Here is a 20,957-nt window from a genome sequence, read left to right as displayed (position 1 = left end):
ATTGTATTTCTTTCCAGGTCATCTAGGGCATAGATAGAATTTAGGCAACCTCTAATATACCCTATGTGGCAAGGGCTATGAAACTCATTAAGCCTGAAGCACTGTATTCTCAGTGGGAGTAAGTATGTAAAACTTCCACTAAGCATTGAGTCAGAGAGGGAAAAAAAGACTTCTACAAATTTAATGACTATTTTAATAATTCTTCTTTTATTAATATGTGTTTTAGACCACATAAAGAAAATATTTACTTGAGTGTGATTGCAAGTCTCAGAGTGGTGACACTAAAAATTTCCCCTCCACACTTGCATAAAAATGCATGCTAGTTTTAACATGCAATTTCAAAGTGGTTCTGTGTGAGTGTTGTGTTTGTATGAGTGTACCCTGTTCAAGGCTATTACCTCTTTAGCACCTTGTACTGCCAGGTGACCTACCTACGGCTCTCCTGAATGGAATTCAGGTGGTTTGATTAGGTTACTTTGTTTAATTTTGAGACTTTTTCCCACAAAAAAATATTATGCTGTATTTTACAAAAAATGTTAAGAACCTGCACCTAATGTAAATATCATAGATATGACACATTGTAAAAAATAATTTATAACAGATTCCAAATGAATATGCAATTTTTCATGGGTGGAAAACTCCAAGACAGAACTTTTATAGTTTTCAGCCAGAAACTGACTAGCTATGTATGTATTTCTTACCTGCCTCTGTATCTCCCATTGTGGCAGCCATAGCTTCACTTCGACGGACAAGAAGATTATGCTCCTCACTAAGATCATGCAAACGTTCTCTTAGGGTATCAACCTCAACTGCAAGCTGATGCTCTTTTTTTATTGTTTGCTGTAAGACCTCTTCTAGAGCAGCTTTCTCTGCTACACAGCCAGAATAATAACAAACAACAGAGAGGTTCTCAAAAATGATGATACTTCAAACTAATACAGATGAGAAAACACATGACCAAAAGACCATTTAACCTGTTCAGCTACTTTTAAAAAAAACTGAAAAAGTGGCATTTGATGGTGATAGCAATAAAACAAAACAAAGAAAAGTAATCAGCCAATAACAAATAAATCATCAAATGTTTACCAAAATTCTTATAATGCATTAGAAACCAAAATCTTCACTCTCTTACAGCTTACTGGACCAAGTTCCCAACACCACAGATGTCTTAAAGAACAGAAAAAACCTGATAAAATGCAGACCAAACAGGACAGCAAAATAAAGCTGTTAAAGCTTGCCAAAGTCCACTAAACGTAACTGCTAAACAGTGAGCACTTAAAAAAATCATTTTAATAAAACTGTAAAATCATTGTTTAAATCTGAGCTAACTATATAAGCACATAAATAAATACAGCAAACGAGTTCTCTAAGTGTCGTGTCCAACTTACTCTCTGCTTTAAGTTCTTGTCTTAACTGGGTTTTTGCCACAGACTCTTCCAGGTGCTCAGGAAGTTGGTTTTGATGGCTTAATTTTGCTTCTAGGTGTGAAAGGTCCCCATGGGCATCTTCCACCTGAATGCACAGAAAAGGCAACACTGGGATTTAAACACTGATTTTTCCATCTAAGGTCTAAGAAACCTAACAACTTGTTATTTTTTTCAAAATAACAAAACACAGGATATAAAGAAAAGAAAACAAATATTTGATCTGTTGAGGCAAAACAAATTATGAAGCATTGAATGCAAATGGACAGACTGGCTTTTAAATGTATGCTTAATTTGGAACTTAAATGTTATGAAGTTAATATTCAAACTTTTCTTCAGTCTACATTACTGGACTATGGAGTGTAAAATATTACAATATCAAAAATAATATTCTGTGAACAGTCCTAAAAATACAACATCAAACAAAAGTGGGAGAACATATTCTCAAAGCCTATTAAACTGATGCAGAAAGATATAATTTACATTACCTCATCATATTTTTTGCAGACTTAAAAAGTAAAAACAGTAAATTTGTTAAAACCATGCTGCTCAAACTGCAAACTCTAAAAAAGCCAAAACACCTCATTTTTATCATCTTAAATTTCCATGTTTACTAATAAGTAAGTAATCAAGGCTTTTTTCAATTGTCACATGGACTCTATGCTACAGATATAACTAACATAAAGAATGATCAAAAATCCGTTATGTAGATTTAAATTTTTTCTTGCATCATAATGAAACATTCAGATGTTCTAAAGGGTGAATACTTTCTGAAGATACTAATAATTCTTACTTGCAATGCAGATTCCACAACCAACTCTAGCAGTTTCTCCACAGTACCTCGAAGTCGGTCGCAAATTAACAGAATGTGATTCTCCCTCTCTTGCTCGGGACTAGCAATACTACTCTCATACAAAAGCTGTGAACTTCTTAAAGTTTTATCTGTAATAGAAGACCAGTGACTGGATTCTGACTCTCCTTCACTGCATTGACTTTGCACTTCATCTGAAATTGAAAAAGAATTAAGTAAATACATATTGAAGACTAAAACTTGATTGCTGGTAATTTTTACTTTAAATTGGATCTTCATAATCTTTCAGACTTGTTTCAGAACTGCACACAAGCTTTAATAATTAATTAATAAACTGTACAAATGTATATTTCTCTCAGCCTACAACCGTGCAATATTAATAACAATCATGTTAATTTGTTTGGTATTATTAAATGCTGTAGAAAACACCCTGCGTTGTTCCTCGTCTAAAGAAGGCAGGTGCCTCTTCACCTAATGACTATAGACTAGTGGCATTTACATCTCGCATTATGAAGACTTTGAGATACTGGTCCAGGAATATATGAGTCCTCTTGTGGTAGACCACTTGGACTAGAGTGGAGGAGGCAATTTTCTATCTGCTCCACAAGGTTTATTTCTCACCTGGACAAAGCGGGCAGAATTCTAAGCATGTTTATTGATTTCTCCATCATCTTCAATGTCATCTAGCCATAACACCACGGGCCTCATGTATAATGCCATGTGTAGAATTCACACTAAAACATGGCATATGGACAAAACTGGTAATGTGTATGCACAAAAAAATCCTGATGCATAAAACTGTGAGTACGCCAAGTTCCATGCACTTCACCTTTATAAATCCCAATGAACATGAAATTTAACGCATGTGCATGCGCCTATAGTTCCACCCTGACATATTTGAATTTGCAAATCATTACAAATAGCCCCTTCCATTCAGTGTTTTGTTAAAAGACAACGGCAAAAGCATGTGGAAAAAAGATGACTTTCAGTGAAATCAAATTGGAGGCAAGGAAAAACTTACTATTTGTTGGCTTAAGCAGTGGTATAAGCAACGAAAGGAAGTTGATGGAGTGATACAGTGTGGTGGAGATACAGTACTCGAAAGTTCAAGTTCAAAAAGTCACACAGTGTCCGAAATAAGAAAGAAGTGGCCAGATATCGAAGTTGACATGAAAAGGCAAGTCAGAGACCACCACCTGTTTATTCTGTTTCCGACAATATTACAAAAGTTGACCCCGATGCCAAGGACATGACTGCAGGCGATGATGGTGCTGCTGTGCTGCTCACACACCTCTGCCTCAAACTGCTGGGTATTATGGAGTCACAAAATATAAGAGTAAATTCTGTATGAGATGTGGCCAGTGAACTAAGGAATATAAGGGCTGGAAGCAACCATTAATGTGAATTAGTCACTCACCTCGGGTTTCGATCTTGGGTGAAAAATAACCTAGCACCAGCACTTAATATAGGGGCTGTACTATGTAACATTGACCACAAATTAAATTAATTGGTTAAAAAATAAATGCTACATCTGATTACCCATTTTTACATTCTGCTAACTACACTAAAATGAAGTTGTAATCCTGTCCAATTTTGGCTGATCATTTGGTGCGTCAGGGTCAGGTTCATCATACTGCATATCTCTTCAGATACGGTGCAAGCCACGATTGCATGCCACATTATGCAGCATGCTACATGTTTGAACAATGTCACACACTTTCTGTGGACTAAAGAGCAGCACATTAATGGAATGGAAATGCTTTCTATGTACATAAGCAAATTCATTCCCTCAAGGTGCCTTTATAGTGCAGTGCCAGTCCTGAGCGCCACAAATGATAGATTCTCTGCTCTTTACATGGCTCTTTGAGGTGACTCACTATCCTATCCTTAAAAGGACTGCTTGCCTTTTGCTGCAACTGTGTATAGCTGGCATTTTCATAGTGATGACTGCAGATGCCACAGGGGCTGGACGGGCATCCCAGCCAGAAGAGGGGATGGTTCCTTAACTGGATGGGATACTCCTAATAGGTAGATGGGCATCCCAGCCGGGGAGGAGAAAGGGATCAGACCACGAAGGAAGGACCAGAAGAGATGGAAGGACAGTGCACTTAAAAGGAAAGATGCCACTGGGGGCTTTTTTCTTCCCCAGCACACTAGATGGCAGCAGCCACAGATATCCGTGCCCTGTGGGAAGACTACATTTCCTGGCATGCCCTGCTGGCGTCACTGGGTGCCATGAGATGACGCGGCAGGGAGACAAGCTCCCTGTTATAATGGAATTCCGTGTGAGCCTTATGTGCTTCCATCAGGCAATCGCCCTGGCACTGTAAGTACGGGTCTGTAATAAAAGGGACTGCACTTCCTTATCCAGGGGAGTAGGAGCTGGGAGGAAGAGACGCAATATTCAACTCGAGGAGGGCAGCACAGTGGTAAGAGTTGCAAGGAGAGAGAACAAGACAGATTATTGTGAATTGTGGAGAGAGAAACCTGTGCTTGTGCTACTGTAGAAGGAATTTGGCTTGAATAAACCATCCTTTATTTGCACCCAGGACTCCTGGTGTGTTAGTGTTGGGGGTTTGGGCCATTGACACCCTGCTTTATTTAACATAATATAATGTCAGCTCATTCTTTTGGTGATTCATCCCTGGACGGTGCAACTTGTCTAGAGCCATTGTAATAGCAACGGATGTGCATTTCACCACTCTGATTATATTTAGAAAACCCGACCTTTGCTTCGAACTGAGATTTGATGTTTGCCAATTCAACCACAGTGTAATCAAATCTTATATATCTGGTTGATAATAATACTATTCTATACAGCTGGGATGGCAGAACTCAGTGATGATTGTGAAATACCTGCTTGGTCAGCAAGTTCACGTTGAAAAGCTTCTGCGGCTAAAAACCCAAGGGTGGAACAGTTATAGGACAATTCTATAAAATCTGCCTTTGTGAAGCTGGTGCCAGTTCAGCACACAGCTCCAAGAAGATAGCCCTTGGAAATCAAAATTGACTTAGAAGCCAGTTATCATCATCTCTAAATACACGCTCTCTTCTAATTCTTCCATTTGCAATGTCTTCTAACAACGCTAAACCAGCTACGATAGTTGGAATAGTTTTGCCATTCCGTGCACCTTCATATTGTTACAGAATGATTACAATCAAGTGAATTAAATCTGTAAGATGTGATTAATTTTGGTGTATTTGATAAAGCCCGCATAATGAATGCAAAAATGAAAAAGAAAGAGAAACGACACAGAAACAGTAGCACTACTTTGACACTGGGTGCTGCCAGTTCTCAAAACCAAGCAGAAAAGTGTGTACACAAGGTGCCATGAAATTGTGCATGGTTTTACACTAAGTTTAGTTTTTATACATCTTGAAGGAAGCATGGAAACGGGCGTACGCAACATTTATACATGAGGCCCCAGGTCATGTCATTTGCAGACATTTTCAGATGATTAAGCACTTATGGGGGTGTATTGATAAAGGGGATGAGACAGAGTGCAGGAGTCAGGTGGAGAAGTTTGTTTCTTGGTGTAAAGATAATTGTCTGTATGTTAAAATCAGCAAAACCAAGGAACTGGTTATTGACTTTCATTATACAAGGAGTTGATGTAGAGGTGGTCAACTCCTACAAGTACTTGGGGGACCACATTAATTTCAAGCTGGAATGGTCTTGGAAACACAGAGGAACTATACACGAAAGGGCACAGAAGGCTCTTTTTTCTTGGTAGATTGTCGAAAATAACTTCCTTCACATCTTCTATAACTCTGTGATAGCCAGTGCAATTTTCTACGCTGTAGTGTGCTGGGCTGGTACCATCACTTTAAGAGAGGCTCACTGAATCAACAAGCTAATTAAATGGGCAGGATGAGTTACAGCACGCTCTCTGGATCCCCTGGAGGTTGCAGCAAAGGAGAGAATTAAAACAAAACTAAGTGCCAATAAAAAAAATGCTGCACATTCTCTCTCTAACATACTAACACTGAGCACTTCAGGCAACGATGTCGAAATACATCCTATGGATGCATCAGGATGTATCCTGTGGTCATTGGGTGTTTTGAGTCTTGCAACATCACACCCCCTCATCCAGGTGACCCAGCCAGGGACGATCAGTCCACAACTTGCAATCTGCACCTATAGTCCAAGGATCACTCCTTTTTACCCAGAGCCATCTTGAGGCTCTTTCTGCAGTTTCTGTGATGGCTCTGATTGCTCTTCTTTTTTCAACCCCTGTCATGCCTAGCAGAGTGAAGGCTCTCAAGAGTGAGCGGCCGGCAAAGCCCCTATATCCCACTTCCACTGGTAGGCAACAAACTCGTCATCCTTGCCTCCAGCACTGCTCCAGAAGATCCTTGTACTTAGCATAATTTCCTCTCATATGACTCCTCCATTTGATCCTCCCAGGGAACAGCAAGTTCTATAACTACCAGTTGCTTCGTGGCTTCTGACAGTACAACTACGCTTGGTCGTTGTGATGTTATTGCAATGGGCGCTGGGAACTTAAGTTGTTTACCTAGGTCTACCATTCTCTGTCAGTCTTGTGCAGAGTGAAGTATGCTTGCATGTGATGTGCGCTGTATATGGGGCTATTCACCTACTCTCACAAAGCCTGGGGTCTTAGCCTGGGTCTTCTCATACTGAGGCCTTGGGGAATTGCCCAGACCTGTGTGCCCAGCTGGCAATGTTCCCAGCAGTGCCCTATGCCTTAACCAAGACTCTGCCAATTCCAGCTCTTCGAGGGCCTTCCATTTCCAGCCAGTCCAGACGTCAATGCCCATTTTTGAAACCTTGGGATCTCTGGAGTGTTCTCAGTCACATACCTTCTACTAGTTACGGTTTCTTTCTCTACTAATGTTACATAAATTAATAAGAAGTAAATTAAAGTGTATGTAATACAAAAGATATGCACCAATAGAGTTGGTAGTGAGACTGAAACTGGACAGTCCTGTTTACAAATGTATGTCTTGACATAAAAAGTGAAAAGTAATTCAGTTAATATCATCATAATATCATACCTTTTTCTTCATTAGTGTCATTCACCAGGGAAGCCTGCTCATCTAGTTTAATATTGCTACTGAATGATTCGCCATGAACTAAGTTACAATTCATACAGGTGTCAATTTTTGTGGTGATAATTTCTTCAGTAGCAATAAGGCTTTGTTTAACTTTAAGCAGAAGGTTTTGAATTCTGTCGTGAGCATCCTGCAGGCTGTTTCTGAAAAAGAGGAGAATGAGAAAATTTATTATGCAGATGCATATGTACATTTTTCATAAATATTTGTTATTTATTAGGAAGCAGTCATAACTATTACATTAAATAGTACAATCTCTGCTATTTATCTGCATGAAGCTAAGCTGCAAATAAAATTAACCTGGAAATAAAATAAATCTTAAATCACATCACAACAAACACCTCTTTAATGTGGAGTGTTGGTTTCGGCAACACTTAATTCATTGAATTATCGACCTAAGCATATTTTTTAATTAAATCAAATCTGTACGGATGGTTGGCTTCCTGGTAAGGATGGACAGAAGACCCTACCCTAGCTGGGAGGCCAGAACAATTGAAGGACCAGGATAGATAGACTGCCAAGACTGTATGCTCCCCAGATACTCTAGGTGGCAGCACTCCTGGACCGGTGCACCCATACACATGCCTGCAGGACATACTGGGATGTGTATTTCTGTTGGTCCTACCTGCATAGGTGGTGCCGCAGGGAACTACAATTACTACTTTAGGAGGCTTCCACCTGACTCAGAAGTACTTCCATCTGACTCAGAAGTACTTCCATCAGGCAATATCCTGGCACTGGAAGCACTTCCAGGTCCAGGATAAAAGACACCATCTCAAATGGGGACTCGGAATCAGAAGAGGAGTAGGGCGACTCTGACCTGGAAAGGACTGGAGAAAGTAAAGAAATAACTGTATTGTGTTTATTGGAAGAAGGCCGTGCAAAGGTACTGTGGCTAATAAAATGAGCCCATTTGAACTCTGGACTTGTGTGGTGAGTTGTGTCTGGTGGTTGGGGTTCAGAGCGCTACCTCGTGGTCACAAGTGGTTAACAATAAAATATGGTGGGTATAACTTTCCTATTGGAAAGTTAACTTCAGCACATTTCCACACACAAACACACATACAGTATATAACTCCCTCATCCTCAAGTTACAGCAATATGTTAATTGGCCTTAAAGAAGAATAAACAAATAAATAAATGTTACCTTAAAATGTTAATCTAAAACCTAAACCTAAGTTAGGTGACACCAGTTGTGATATTTGTGGTCGACAGCAATTTATTGTAATTAACAGAGTTGCTACAAACTTTTTCTGTTTCTGCATAAATATGACCTAGAACATGATCAGATTTTGTCATAAGACCTCAAACTATTTGAAGACAACACCATTCAACAAATGATACAAAAACTAACTTGTTCATTTATTTATTGAGGAAAATGACTAATGCTATTTTTGTGTAAAAAAGTATGTGACCAGTTTGGATTATCAGTTCATTTGTAGGGATAATTAGAGTCAGGTGTTTGAATCAATGGGATGACACTCAGGTTTATGTTTCGGAGACAAAAACATAAATCTGTATTGTAAGAGAAAATGCAGCTACATGTATTTTTACTACCAGAGCCTAATTTTCACCACAAAGGTTTGTAGAATTGTTTCATGCCTCAATTAAGGATGATTTCTGAGGACCTTAGATGCTCACGAGGATCTTTCTAAAGAGAGTATGGACTCTACCAGTCCACTTTCAGGCAGAATGTGCACAAACAGTGGAAACTCAGCACTATTGTTACCCTGCCCTGAAGTGGCTGGCCAAAAAAAAAAAAACACTGCAAGAGAAGGTGTGTAATATTCTGGGAGGTCACACAGAACCCCAGGGAAATGTCTAAGGATCCAAAAGCCTTGCAATGGCTAATGTCATTACTCAAAGTCAACCATCAAAAGTACACTGAAAATTAATAGTGTGCATGGTGAGGCTGCAAAGGGAAAGTCTCTAGATGAGGAGTAGTGTTTTTCTTGGAGAGTAAAGTTTAATGAAGACCATGTGGATAAGTAAGTAAGCTATTGAAAAAATGTAATCCATATGGATGAGTCAAAAACAGAAGTTTTTCATTCAAATTACAAGCATTATGTGTGGCAAAAAGTAAACAATACATTCCAGCATAAGACTCCCCATGTGTGAAACATGGTGGTGGCAATATCATTGTTTGGGTCCTCTTTGCTGCCTGTGGACCAGGTCAGCTTGTCATTAATGACAGAGCTATGAATTCTGAATTGTACCAGCAAATTCTATAGGCAAATGTCAGGGTATCCGCCTATGAACTGAAACTGAAGAAAAAGGGGGTGATGCAGCAAGACAATGACCCTAAACACACAAATCATTCCACCGAAGAGCAGTTAAGGCAGAAGAAATTTTATGTTTTGGAATGACCAAGTTAAAGTCCTGACTATAATCCTATAGAAATTTTGTGGATGGACCTGATGCAAGCGGTTAATACAAGGAGGTGCACCAAAATGCAAAAGAGGAATGGGCTAAAGCTCCACCTAACTCATGTAGAGGTCTGATCAACAGTTAACAGAAATGCTTTGTTGAAATTATTGCTGCACAAGAGGGGTCACATCCATCACAGAAAGCAAATATTCATATACTTTTTCTGCTATTATATTATAGACAAAAAAAGACAAACAGCTATGAAACTGGTGGAGGCAGGTCATCATTTCTTAGTGATCAGACAGTTAAACTATTCAAGATTTTTGTGCAAGTTTCTGTGACTTGCTCCTATGCCAAAGGAAATGCAATGATTGTTTTGTAAATAAATAGCACTGTGAAAGGTTTAGACTATGTTTAGACTTTATGCTTTAGGTGATATATGGCTGTGCTGTGACAAAACTAAACTGGGTTTTATGAGTGAAACTTGTTATATTCAACTGTTGTACAGTTTCTAGTAATTTTTCCAAGCACTAAAAACTAAACACAACATCCATACAGCACTTTTGGTTTCATAAGATAAGGTACCCTTGTATAAAATAAGCTTTGATAAAACTTATTCACTGAAAATCAACTATGTTTATTTTCTGTATTAATAAACAGATATTAGTTTTTATATAGTTACCGTTCATTTGTGATGACAGCAAGGTCATATCTCAGTATTGTGATTAGATTGCCTGCTTCTTCATTCTCTCTTTCACGCCTCTGTAGTAATGTGTCCTGGTTTGAATTTTTGATGTCAATCTCCTTTTGAAGTAAGGACATCTTGTTGCTTAGCTGCAAATAGGTAGGAGGGAAGTAAGAGAAATTAAATGTTTCATTTTTTGTTTTGGCTCAATAATACATTAAAAATGTAAAATGTCTTTGTTAGTAAATTATGGAAAGGTGACTTATCAAACTTACTGTATATCAGGCCAACTCAAATAACCTTTTTACACTGATGAAACTATATTAAATATATTGTGTGGCAGCAAGTTTAAAGATATCAACAATGTAAAAGGAACAAAATAAATTTGACTTTAATCCATTAAAGAAAAGCTCAGAATGTTGAGAAAGAAGCCAGAAACTAAGAAATACAACATAATTGAAACACAAATCAACTATATCAGAATAAAACATTGCTCCTCTCACTGCTGAATTTACATTGTATCAAAATAAGTCGAAGTGTAAAAAGTATTTGCTACCCTCTCTTTTTTTTGTGCGTTAACATCCCAGCTATTTAGGTAATTGTTATATTTCCTTATAAAAAAATCAAAACAACAAAAACATGGTTAAACACGAGTTATTAAAAGAAAAAAAAAAGTTCACATCTCATTCAAAACACATACATTATATAGCCCCACATGCCTTTTCCAGTTTCCAGGCAATTTTGTTTTCACTGTCATTGAACCATGTGACCTGACAAGCCAGCAAATAAACCAGGGAATAAAATGTGTATAAGTCAGGTTAGTTTGATGGAACAGAAGACTAAACTAAATTTCTGGTACTGTGCTTAATTACGTACAGATCATAAACCCAAAAATGACTAAAGAAATCAAGCATTATTTAGTGATATTCTCACATATTTTAAAGGAAAAGATTAATACAGTCTTATAATATGCATGGATATATACATAGTTTTCATACTGTAAAGGATGGCAGGTGTGGGGTAGTGTCCCGACTGGGAAAGCGCATGGTTCATTACCTGGCCAGGATGCTGCTGTACTGAATGGCCAAGAAGAAAGGCAGGTGTCTCCCTGCCTTTACCAATATGCTGGCAGGAGGTGGCAACCTTGGTGTAAATATACTAATAGCCCAACAGGACTGGATCAAAAGTTCTTTATTCAGCTGGGAGGTCAATGTAATTGAGGAACAGGGGGAGATAATGTATTCAGATCAGTGCCTCCCTCAATGTACTAGATGGCAGCAAACCCAGGCTAGGATTCCTACACGGACACCTAAAGGGCATAGTGAGAGCTGTAGTCCCGTCCCATGGGGTAACTCTGTTGGGTTCCTTGGGGTCAGCCAGGGGGAGCTGCTGGGATTAGTAATCTCTCCTTGGTGGCCCTTCTGTTTGAGCCAGAAATGCTTCCTATAGGCTATGCCCTGACATTGGAAGTACTCCCGGGAATAAGATAAAAGAAGCCACTCTACCTCATCCAGGTGAGGTGGGAGTGAAGGTGAGACAAAGCTTGCCCGGGAGAAGAAAACGAGAAGCAAGAGAGAAGAGAAAAAACTTGGATTTGTGGCGGTGGTAATTAAAGCAGCAATTTGTAAGGTAATTTATAATAATAAACCTTACATTTACAACTGAGACTTGTGTCTGGGTTGCTGCAACGCCCCCAAATATCCTAAAATCTGTATAAAGCTTTGACAGACTTAAATTTGATTGAAATTTGTAAATTAGCCAACACGTTTTTTTATTTCTTGATATTTGTCAGTAATAAAGCTTTAAAGAGTGCGGACTTTTGAGGTAGTGTGTCCTTTTGTCGATACAGCTGCAAGCGTTTGGGGAAATGGGGTGTCTAATTCATGCAAATGAATGCCCGCAAACAGAACAGCAGCAGTGGATAAGTTGAGACTGTCTTTGCAGAAGGAAATGGGTCTGGAAGCGAATGAGAAAGCACAGCTACCCATGCACAAGAAACAGACATGGCATGGCTGCATGGAAAATTAATTATGAAGTGGACAAAGAAAAGTTAGTTGAATTATAAGGACAGCATGTTTAACAACTGGCCTCCTTCTTTATAAGCAATACTCCCTATTTTGTTGGCTTTTTCTTAGTGACAATGTGGTATAAACTACACTCAAATTGTTGAGTGCTCTTATGCACATAAACTTAAAAAAATGGGGAGTTCTTGTGGCTTGGTGGTAAACTACATGCAATATGGCAGAGAAGTGGAATAAAGGAGTTAAAGAGGACTGGATCTGCCAGTCTAATAGCAGGAATATTTTTTTGAGGAAAGAAAAAAAAAAGAAACACAAAGAAATAGTTTTCGTACATCTTGATTAATTTTGTGGGCCATACAGCTCACACTAGCTTATGCAGAAGTCCAGTTGGTGCCACTTGTCACCCATACAAGATACAAATAACAAACGTAAATTTGTTAGTAATAATTTTGATGTGACTGAACGCTTTATGCAGTTTTTGAATTCTTCAGTTAAAACCACTATACAGTGATCCCTCGCTCTATCTTTCGCCTTTCACGGCTTCACTCTATTGCGGATTTTATATGTAAGCATATTTAAATATATATCGCGGATTTTTTGCTGGTTCGCGGATTTCTGCGAACAATGGGTCTTTTAATTTCTGGTACATGCTTCCTCAGTTGGTTTGCCCAGTTGATTTCATACAAGGGACGCTATTGGCAGATGGCTGAGAAGCTACCCAACTTACTTTTTTCTCTCTCTCTCTCTCGCGCTGACTTTTTCTGATCCTGACGTAGGGGGTGTAAGCAGGGGGGCTGTTCGCACACCTAGACGATACGGACGGTCCTCTAAAAATGCTGAAAGATTATCTTCACGTTGGCTACCTTCTGTGCAGCTGCTTCGTGAAGCAACATGCTGCACAGTGCTTCGCATACTTAAAAGCTCGAAGGGCACGTATTGATTTTTTTATCTGTCTCTCTCTCTCTGCTCCTGATGGAGGGGGTGTGAGCTGCCACCTTCAACAGCTTTGTGCCGCGGTGCTTCGCATACTTAAAAGCAAACAGCCCTATTGATTTGTTTGCTCCTTTGAAGAGGAAGATATGTTTGCATTGTTTTAATTGTGAGACTGAACTGTCATCTCTGTCTTGTCCATGGAGCACAGTTTAAACTTTGAAAAAGAGACAAATGTTTGTTTGCAGTGTTTGAATAACGTTCCTGTCTCTCTAGAACCTCCTGTGTTTCTGCGCAAATCTGTGACCCAAGCATGACAATATAAAAATAACCATATAAACATATGGTTTCTACTTCGCGGATTTTCTTATTTCACGGGTGGCTCTGGAACGCAACCCCCGCGATGGAGGAGGGATTACTGTATAGGTTTTTAAGTGAGTTTGAACTATTTGCAAAATTCATTTAGAAAACAATATTTTAGGATACATACCCTTTGAAAAACATTCCTTAAACAAAGAGTTTTTTTTAAACGCGGTAGATCGCGTTGCATTCAAAAAAATTTTTTTTAAATGTTAGTCTATCATATATCCTCCCTATGGCATTTCCCACTTGATTTATCTCTTTTCTTCTAACACACTGGTCCTTCTGCACACACGATCAAACGCGTGAGCTACTGCAAAACTCCGGCTGTGATCTAGTTAGCCTTCCAATTTATATCGACTAAAGAAGGGATTTAAAAAAAAAATTTGTTTGGGCAGGGTATGGGCTGGATGGGGAATTGGAAGAGGATTTTTTTATCACAATGTCACAATCGAAGTGCGTTTGTCTGATATGTCAATCTATCATTGCTATTCCAAAGAAGGAAAATGTGGAAAGGCACTTTCGAACTGTTCATAAAAACTACGAACTGACTTCCTTCCGAAAAGCGATCCGAGAAAGAGAAAGGAGAGGGAACTAAAATCGCCGTTAATCAGACAGCCGTCATTTTTCACATTCAGCCGAAGTCTGGGGTCATGGACAGTTTTGGAACTTACTCACAGAGAAAAAGTTCCCAAACATGAGGAAATGTGCTACCTCCTTGACTGCATTATTCGGCTCTACTTATTTATGCGAGTCAGCCTTTTCCCACATGAAGATTATTAAATCCAAATACTGTAGTGACCATAAATGTATTGAATTGTTATTGTGCCATAAGGGTTATTCAGTTATGCAAGGTACGACAACATATACTTTATGTATAAAGTATACTCAGTATATATTATATATATATATTATATATATATATATATATATATATATATATATATATATATATATATATATATATATATATATATATATATATATATATATATATATATATATATATAATTTTTAATGTAGGTAGATCATTTCGATCTGCTCATTTTAAAAGTAGCTCGCAAGCCGAAAAAGTGTGGGCACCCCAGATCTACAGTGAAAGGCAAAAATATTAATAATAAAATGTTTCAAAAAACAGCAAAAACAATACAGACATGCATTCAATTCAAATGCCATATACTTATTTTTATTGTAAGGATTCTAATCTTAATCTGACAGCCCTGGTAAAAGCCAAAATGCAGATCTATCTTTAAGATATGAAAGATGACAAAGAATATAATACTGTATATGTATGCATGCTACTTGGCAGGTGCAGGGATTTCTTTCTGAAGCACCAATCCCAAGGAATGAAAATCCACTGAAATACTGGAACAACAACTGGAGTCGGTTTCCTACCATTGCCAAAGTAGCACGCAAGTTCCTGTCAGCCCCAAGTACTAGCGTGGACAGCGAGAGATTATTCAGTTTGGCTTCTAATGTGATCAACGAAAAGAGAAACAGAATTTCCTGTGACAAGGCAGAGATGCTCTTGTTCGTTAAGAAAAACCTCCCCGTCATGCTTAAAAAATAGAAAAGAATGATAAGCCTCCAGAAAGAAGTTATTTATTTCTTTACTGTTGTACACTTTTCTGTTTTTTAAAATTATAGATTGGTTAGATTTATTCCATCAAAAAGAAAGAAAAAAATGTTATGTGGTAAACTATTTAATACTGCAGACTGTAAAACAAAGGATCAGATACCCAGTCAAATGTGGTTGAGCAGAAGCCATTTTAATGATTGTAAATAATCTGCAAAAGTTGTTATTCTTAAGTTGTATTGCTTATTTCATTGTAATTGTACATTTTACCATTTTTTTTCAGTTTTCATTTTTTCGATTATTGTTGAATTTGTTCCATCAAAAAGAAAGAGAAAAGTGTTATTTAAAGCAACAACCTGCAGAACTGTTTCCCATATAACCAACAGGTAGCCAGCTAAATGTGGCAGATATCATTTGTTTTTAATGATTGAATGTGGTGTGCAAAATTGTTAAACAAATAAATGTTCACTTTGTCTGTAATTCTTGTCCAGACAGATCAAGTCTCATTTTTCTCTGTATCTTATAAATATGTATATTGGCATCGGTATCGGCATCGGCAGATAAGTACATAGACATTATCGGATATCAGCATCGGCCCAAAATTCCCATATCGGTGCATCCCTAGTGGTATTGTAACAAAGTGGAAGCAATTGGGAACAACAGCAGCTCAGCCACGAAGTGGTGGGCCACGTAAAAACACAGAGTGGGGACAGTGCATGCTGAGGCGCACAGTGTGCAGAAGTTGCCAACTTTCTGCAGAGTCAATAGCTACAAGACCTCCAAACTTCATGTGGCCTCCAGATTAGCTCAAGAGCCGAGCAGCTGCATTCAAGCCTTACATCACCAAGTGCAATGCAAAGTATTGGATACAGTGGTGTAAAACATACCACCACTAGACTCTAAAGCAGTGGAGACGTGTCCTCTGGAATGACAAATCACGCTTTTCTGTCTGGCAATCTGATGGACGAGTCTGGGTTTGGCGGTTGCCAGGAGAGGGGTACTTGCCTGACTGCACTGTGCCAAGTGTAAAGTTTGGTGGAGGGGGGATTATGGTGTGGGGTTGTTTTTCAGGGGTTGGGCTTGGCCCCATAGTTCCAGTGAAAGGAACTTCTAATGCTTCAGCACGCAATGCCATTTTGGACAATTTTATGCTCCCAACTTTATGGGAGTACTTTGGAGATGGCCCCTTCCTGTTCCAACATGACTGCACACCAGTGCACAAACAAGATCTATAAAGAAATGGATGACCGAGTTTGGTGTGGAGGAACTTGACTGGCCTTGACTGGCGAACACACAGTTAGGCATAGCATACTTGTCCACGATAGCACTTTTGTATTAAAGGTAGCAGCTTTAAAATTATGAGTACTAATTCCTTTGTCTCTCAAAAGTGGTAAAAATGATCATGGACACTATACTGTTAATAAGGTTATACATGTTATATTTGACACTATAATATAATTTAAAATACACATTACAAAACTATCCAAAACATGTTTTTACCATCTTAAAAATATTGGAAGACCATGATGTTTTCTAAATATGTAAGATACAAAGAAATTAATTCATGCACCTTTTTCTAATATGACTGACTACTGCAATGCATTACTCACTTGCTGTTTAAATCTTTCTTTAAACAGCTTTCACTTAATTCAAAATGCTGCTGCAAGAATTATTACACAAACCAGAAAATACAAACACATAACTCCACTTCCAAGTCTTTACACTGGCTCCCAGGTACACTTAGGGCTGATTTTAAAATTCTCCTTTTTATTTGTAAAGCCTTAAATGGTCAAGGCCCTGCTTACAACCCAGAGTGCTCATTGACATCTCAAGATGCAGGCTTACTTAAAATTTCAAGGATTAATAAAACAACAATAGGAGGTTGAACTTTTAGTTACAGAGCCCCGAAGCTGTGGAATGATCTGCCTGATAATATAAGAGATGCCCCTTCAGTCACAGCTTTTAAATCCTGGCTGAATCCTCACTACTGTAGTCTAGCATACCCACACTAGAGTTGCTGATTACCTGTGTGCACTGCAACTGTTATTGACCTTGTTATTTCTGTTTCTCTTCTCAGTATCTAGATGTGACTTGACGCCACTGCTCTACAACCAGGCTACTCTCCTACATATGGAAAAGTCATCTCAGATTCTCTCATCAGATTGGACAGCCAGCACAGACTCCACTATAGAAAAACCAGGAGTGGGTAGATGGCCAGTTGGCCGAGGTTTCCAGGTCTGTGATTTTGTTTTGACTTTTGTGTTCTCAATTTTTATTTTTAATGGTAAACTGGCCATTGTTCATCAATTACTTAATGGATGGATATTGTTGGCTTCCATCTATGTTTAATAAGTTTCTGCCTTGTTCTCTGAATTTATAGGTGTACCAATTCTGTGTTTAGTAAATAATATAAACTATATTTTGTATTTTAACTGAGAATTGTTCACAGCATTCTGCACCTGTAGTCAGTGAGATAAGTTGTATTGTATTGTTTAAGTGGAGGACTTTAATAATTCATCATAAAGTCACAATGAACCTATCAATACCTGTGTTAATAATTCGGCCTGCTCTTGAATCTGCAAGTTTAGCTGTTCCACCTCTGCTTTGTGCTGTGTTTCAGCGAGCTTTTGTTCTTCATTAAACTTGACAGACTGTTGTTCAAGTTCTAACATTTTCTCAGCTTCAATTTCCTCCTGAAACAAAGGGAATAATATTCAAATGACATTTTTGTACAATAAAAAGTTCAATTAATTATGGCAGAACCTCAACTGCCGGTAATGAAATAGCATTGTACATTTTTGTTATGCTTCCAAACAACATAAAATCCTAAAATATTAAAAATTCAATTCACACTAACATATTAGTTCACAAAAATGGATCCATTGCAGAGGACACATTAGAAATTAAAAACTGTGTGTCTGGTAGAATATGGTAGACAGGTACATTTCCAGTTATCAGTATACAATAAGTCTTTCCGGTGTTTATCAGTCTTTCTAAGAGAGTGAAAGGACCTGGAAGCACAGAGAAAACCAATAGGAAATTTACCTCTGTGCTAGTTCTGCTCTTTTAACTGCATGTCACAAAGGGTAGGTACCTGTTAGGCAACATGTTACTCCTGAGAAAGTTACCTCTTCTGGTCATGTGACCACAGGGAAGTGTAATGGTGAGCCACACAAGCAGAAAAAGAGGCTCTACCATGGCCCTATGTCGAAAGATATAACACCACTTGAAAGATTACTTTCTGCTACCCCTTCTTACAAAAGAGGTCCCTCAATCTACCGAGAATGGACATTATATAATTGCTGTGCAGAACACTTATTTCTACAAGGAGATGCCTGTTCTTTTGATTGAGGAGGAGTACAGTGCTTGCTCTTTATAAATGATAAAGACTGAAGAATAAAAGAATCCATCACGCTTACTGATGACGAGCTACAACCTTCCCAGCATATGTTAGGAAAATTTAAGGAGGTCAGGGACAACAAAAAATTTCATAGGCTTCAGGGATTCTAGTGTTAAACAGGTCAGGGCTTCGGGATTGCTGGGCACAGAATCTTTTTTTTTTTTTATTAAGCATTTCTTAGTAGACTTTTTTGAAATGTTTAATTGTTTAAACATGAACTTTGTGCCCAACCTCAGTTTTTAAATTGATGGCCTGACATTCTTTTCATAAATTCCATTCCTCTTATTTTTCAGAATTTATAGTTTCTTCAATGATGTCAAGCTGTCCATGGGCCAGAGTAAGAAAAACAGAGGTAAAGGTTTTTTTGAAGATAGACTGTGATGGCTCTTTGACAAACACAGACCCACTTTTTATGCCCAAATACTTCAATTTTGGACTCATCTGTCCACATAACTACCACTTTTTTGGTGGTTTCTAGGAATTTTAAATGGACGACTTTGTTTTTTTAGACAGAAGAAGCTGCTTCTTCTTGATCTTTCTATACATGGCATTATCAAAATATTTATTGCTGATCAATGCTCCACTATTCTAAACACAGCTATTAAGGCTTGTTGTAGATTTTGTTTTCTCCTCCCTATCAAACTTCAATTTCAATTGGTTAGCCCTGTTTATTGGTTAAAATATGGTCATTAGAACACATGATCATGCTTTACCTCGATGAAAGTCAAAAAATACATTATTTTTACATGTGCTTAACTTCTGTACACTGTGTATTATTTTGCTCCATAGACAATTCTTTTGAAACACTCAAACTAATGAATAATTATACTTTATTTCAATCATTAAGAGGCAAATTGTGTTTAAATATGCATTATACGGTAAAAAAAAATTGTGCTCTTTCAAGCATAACTAAACATTAATTTTGTTATGTAAGCTAGTGTTTAGCAAGACTGTAGTAGTACAATGCATATCTGTTTAAAATATTGATACAACTAAAATTCAAAAGCTAAGTATAATTAGGCTAGTATCATTTAGTGAAAAGCCAAACATTACTATATTTTTCACAAATATACAGTATACAGTAATCCCTCGCTATATCGCGCTTCGCCTTTCGCGGCTTCACTCCATCGCGGATTTTATATGTAAGTATATTTAAATATATATCACGGATTTTTTGCTGGTTCGCGGATTTCTGCGGACAATGGGTCTTTTAATTTCTGGTACATGCTTCCTCAGTTGGTTTGCCCAGTTGATTTCATACAAGGGACGCTATTGGCAAATGGCTGAGAAGCTACCCAACTTCTTTTCTCCCTCTCTCTCTTGCGCTGACTTTCTCTGATCCTGACGTAGGGGGATTGAGCAGGGGGGCTGATCGCAAACCTAGACGACACGGACGCTCGTCTAAAAATGCTGAAAGATTATCTTCACGTTGCTGCCTTCTGTGCAGCTGCTTCCTGAAGCGACATGCTGCACGGTGCTTCGCATACTTAAAAGCTCGAAGGGCACGTATTGATTTGTGCTTCTTTGTTTTTCTCTGTCTCTCTCTCTCTCTGCTCCTGACGGAGGGGGTGTGAGCTGCCGCCTTCAACAGCTTTGTGCCGCGGTGCTTCGCATACTTAAAAGCCAAATAGCCCTATTGATTTGTTTGCTTTTCTCTATCTCTCTGACATCTGCTCCTGACGCGCACTCCTTTGAAGAGGAAGATATGTTTGCATTCTTTTAATTGTGAGACGGAACTGTCATCTCTGTCTTGTCATGGAGCACAGTTTAAACTTTTGAAAAAGAGACAAATGTTTGTTTGCAGTGTTTGAATAACGTTCCTGTCTCTCTACAACCTCCTGTGTTTCTGCGCAAATCTGTGACCCAAGCATGACAATATAAAAATAACCATATAAGCATTTGGTTTCTACTTCGCGGATTTTCTTATTTTGCGGGTGGCTCTGGAACGCAACCCCCGCGATGGAGGAGGGATTACTGTATCAAGAATTGCCAAGTAATATCCTTTTCAAATTTTCTATTTCAAATAATATCCAATTTCAAATTTGTTGCCGTTATTACTGTTTTTATGCATCAATCACAAGATATCCACTTCTGTTGTGCTATGTAACACATTTTAAAGGTCTGCAATTAATACTGTGTATACACGCATTTATGTTGACCCGTGGATAAGTCTGGGTTTGATTTTGCCATATAATTTCCGGTATTTTATAATGTCGGTCGTATAAGTCAAATGCGGAAAACTCATGCTATTGGTCCAAGACATTATGATATGCTAACGCCCACCTGAGATGGTAACACGGAGCACAC

The 20,957-nt window shown here is 38.3% G+C and overlaps 1 protein-coding gene across 1 annotated transcript in view; it reads right to left on the bottom strand.

Moving 5' to 3' along the window:
- The window catches only part of pcnt (pericentrin), a 245,819-nt gene that overhangs the window by 125,045 nt on the left and 99,817 nt on the right, over positions 1 to 20,957 (bottom strand). The window contains 6 exon segments of the mRNA XM_051931264.1: positions 702 to 872; positions 1,389 to 1,512; positions 2,218 to 2,429; positions 7,255 to 7,454; positions 10,361 to 10,512; positions 17,797 to 17,943. Coding sequence (XP_051787224.1) covers positions 702 to 872; positions 1,389 to 1,512; positions 2,218 to 2,429; positions 7,255 to 7,454; positions 10,361 to 10,512; positions 17,797 to 17,943 — 1,006 coding nt within the window.

Source organism: Erpetoichthys calabaricus, chromosome 8 (genome assembly GCF_900747795.2).
Source record: "Erpetoichthys calabaricus chromosome 8, fErpCal1.3, whole genome shotgun sequence".
NCBI lineage: Eukaryota > Metazoa > Chordata > Cladistia > Polypteriformes > Polypteridae > Erpetoichthys > Erpetoichthys calabaricus.
Note: the sequence above shows the minus strand (reverse complement) of the source record. Positions and strands in the feature narration are given on the sequence as shown.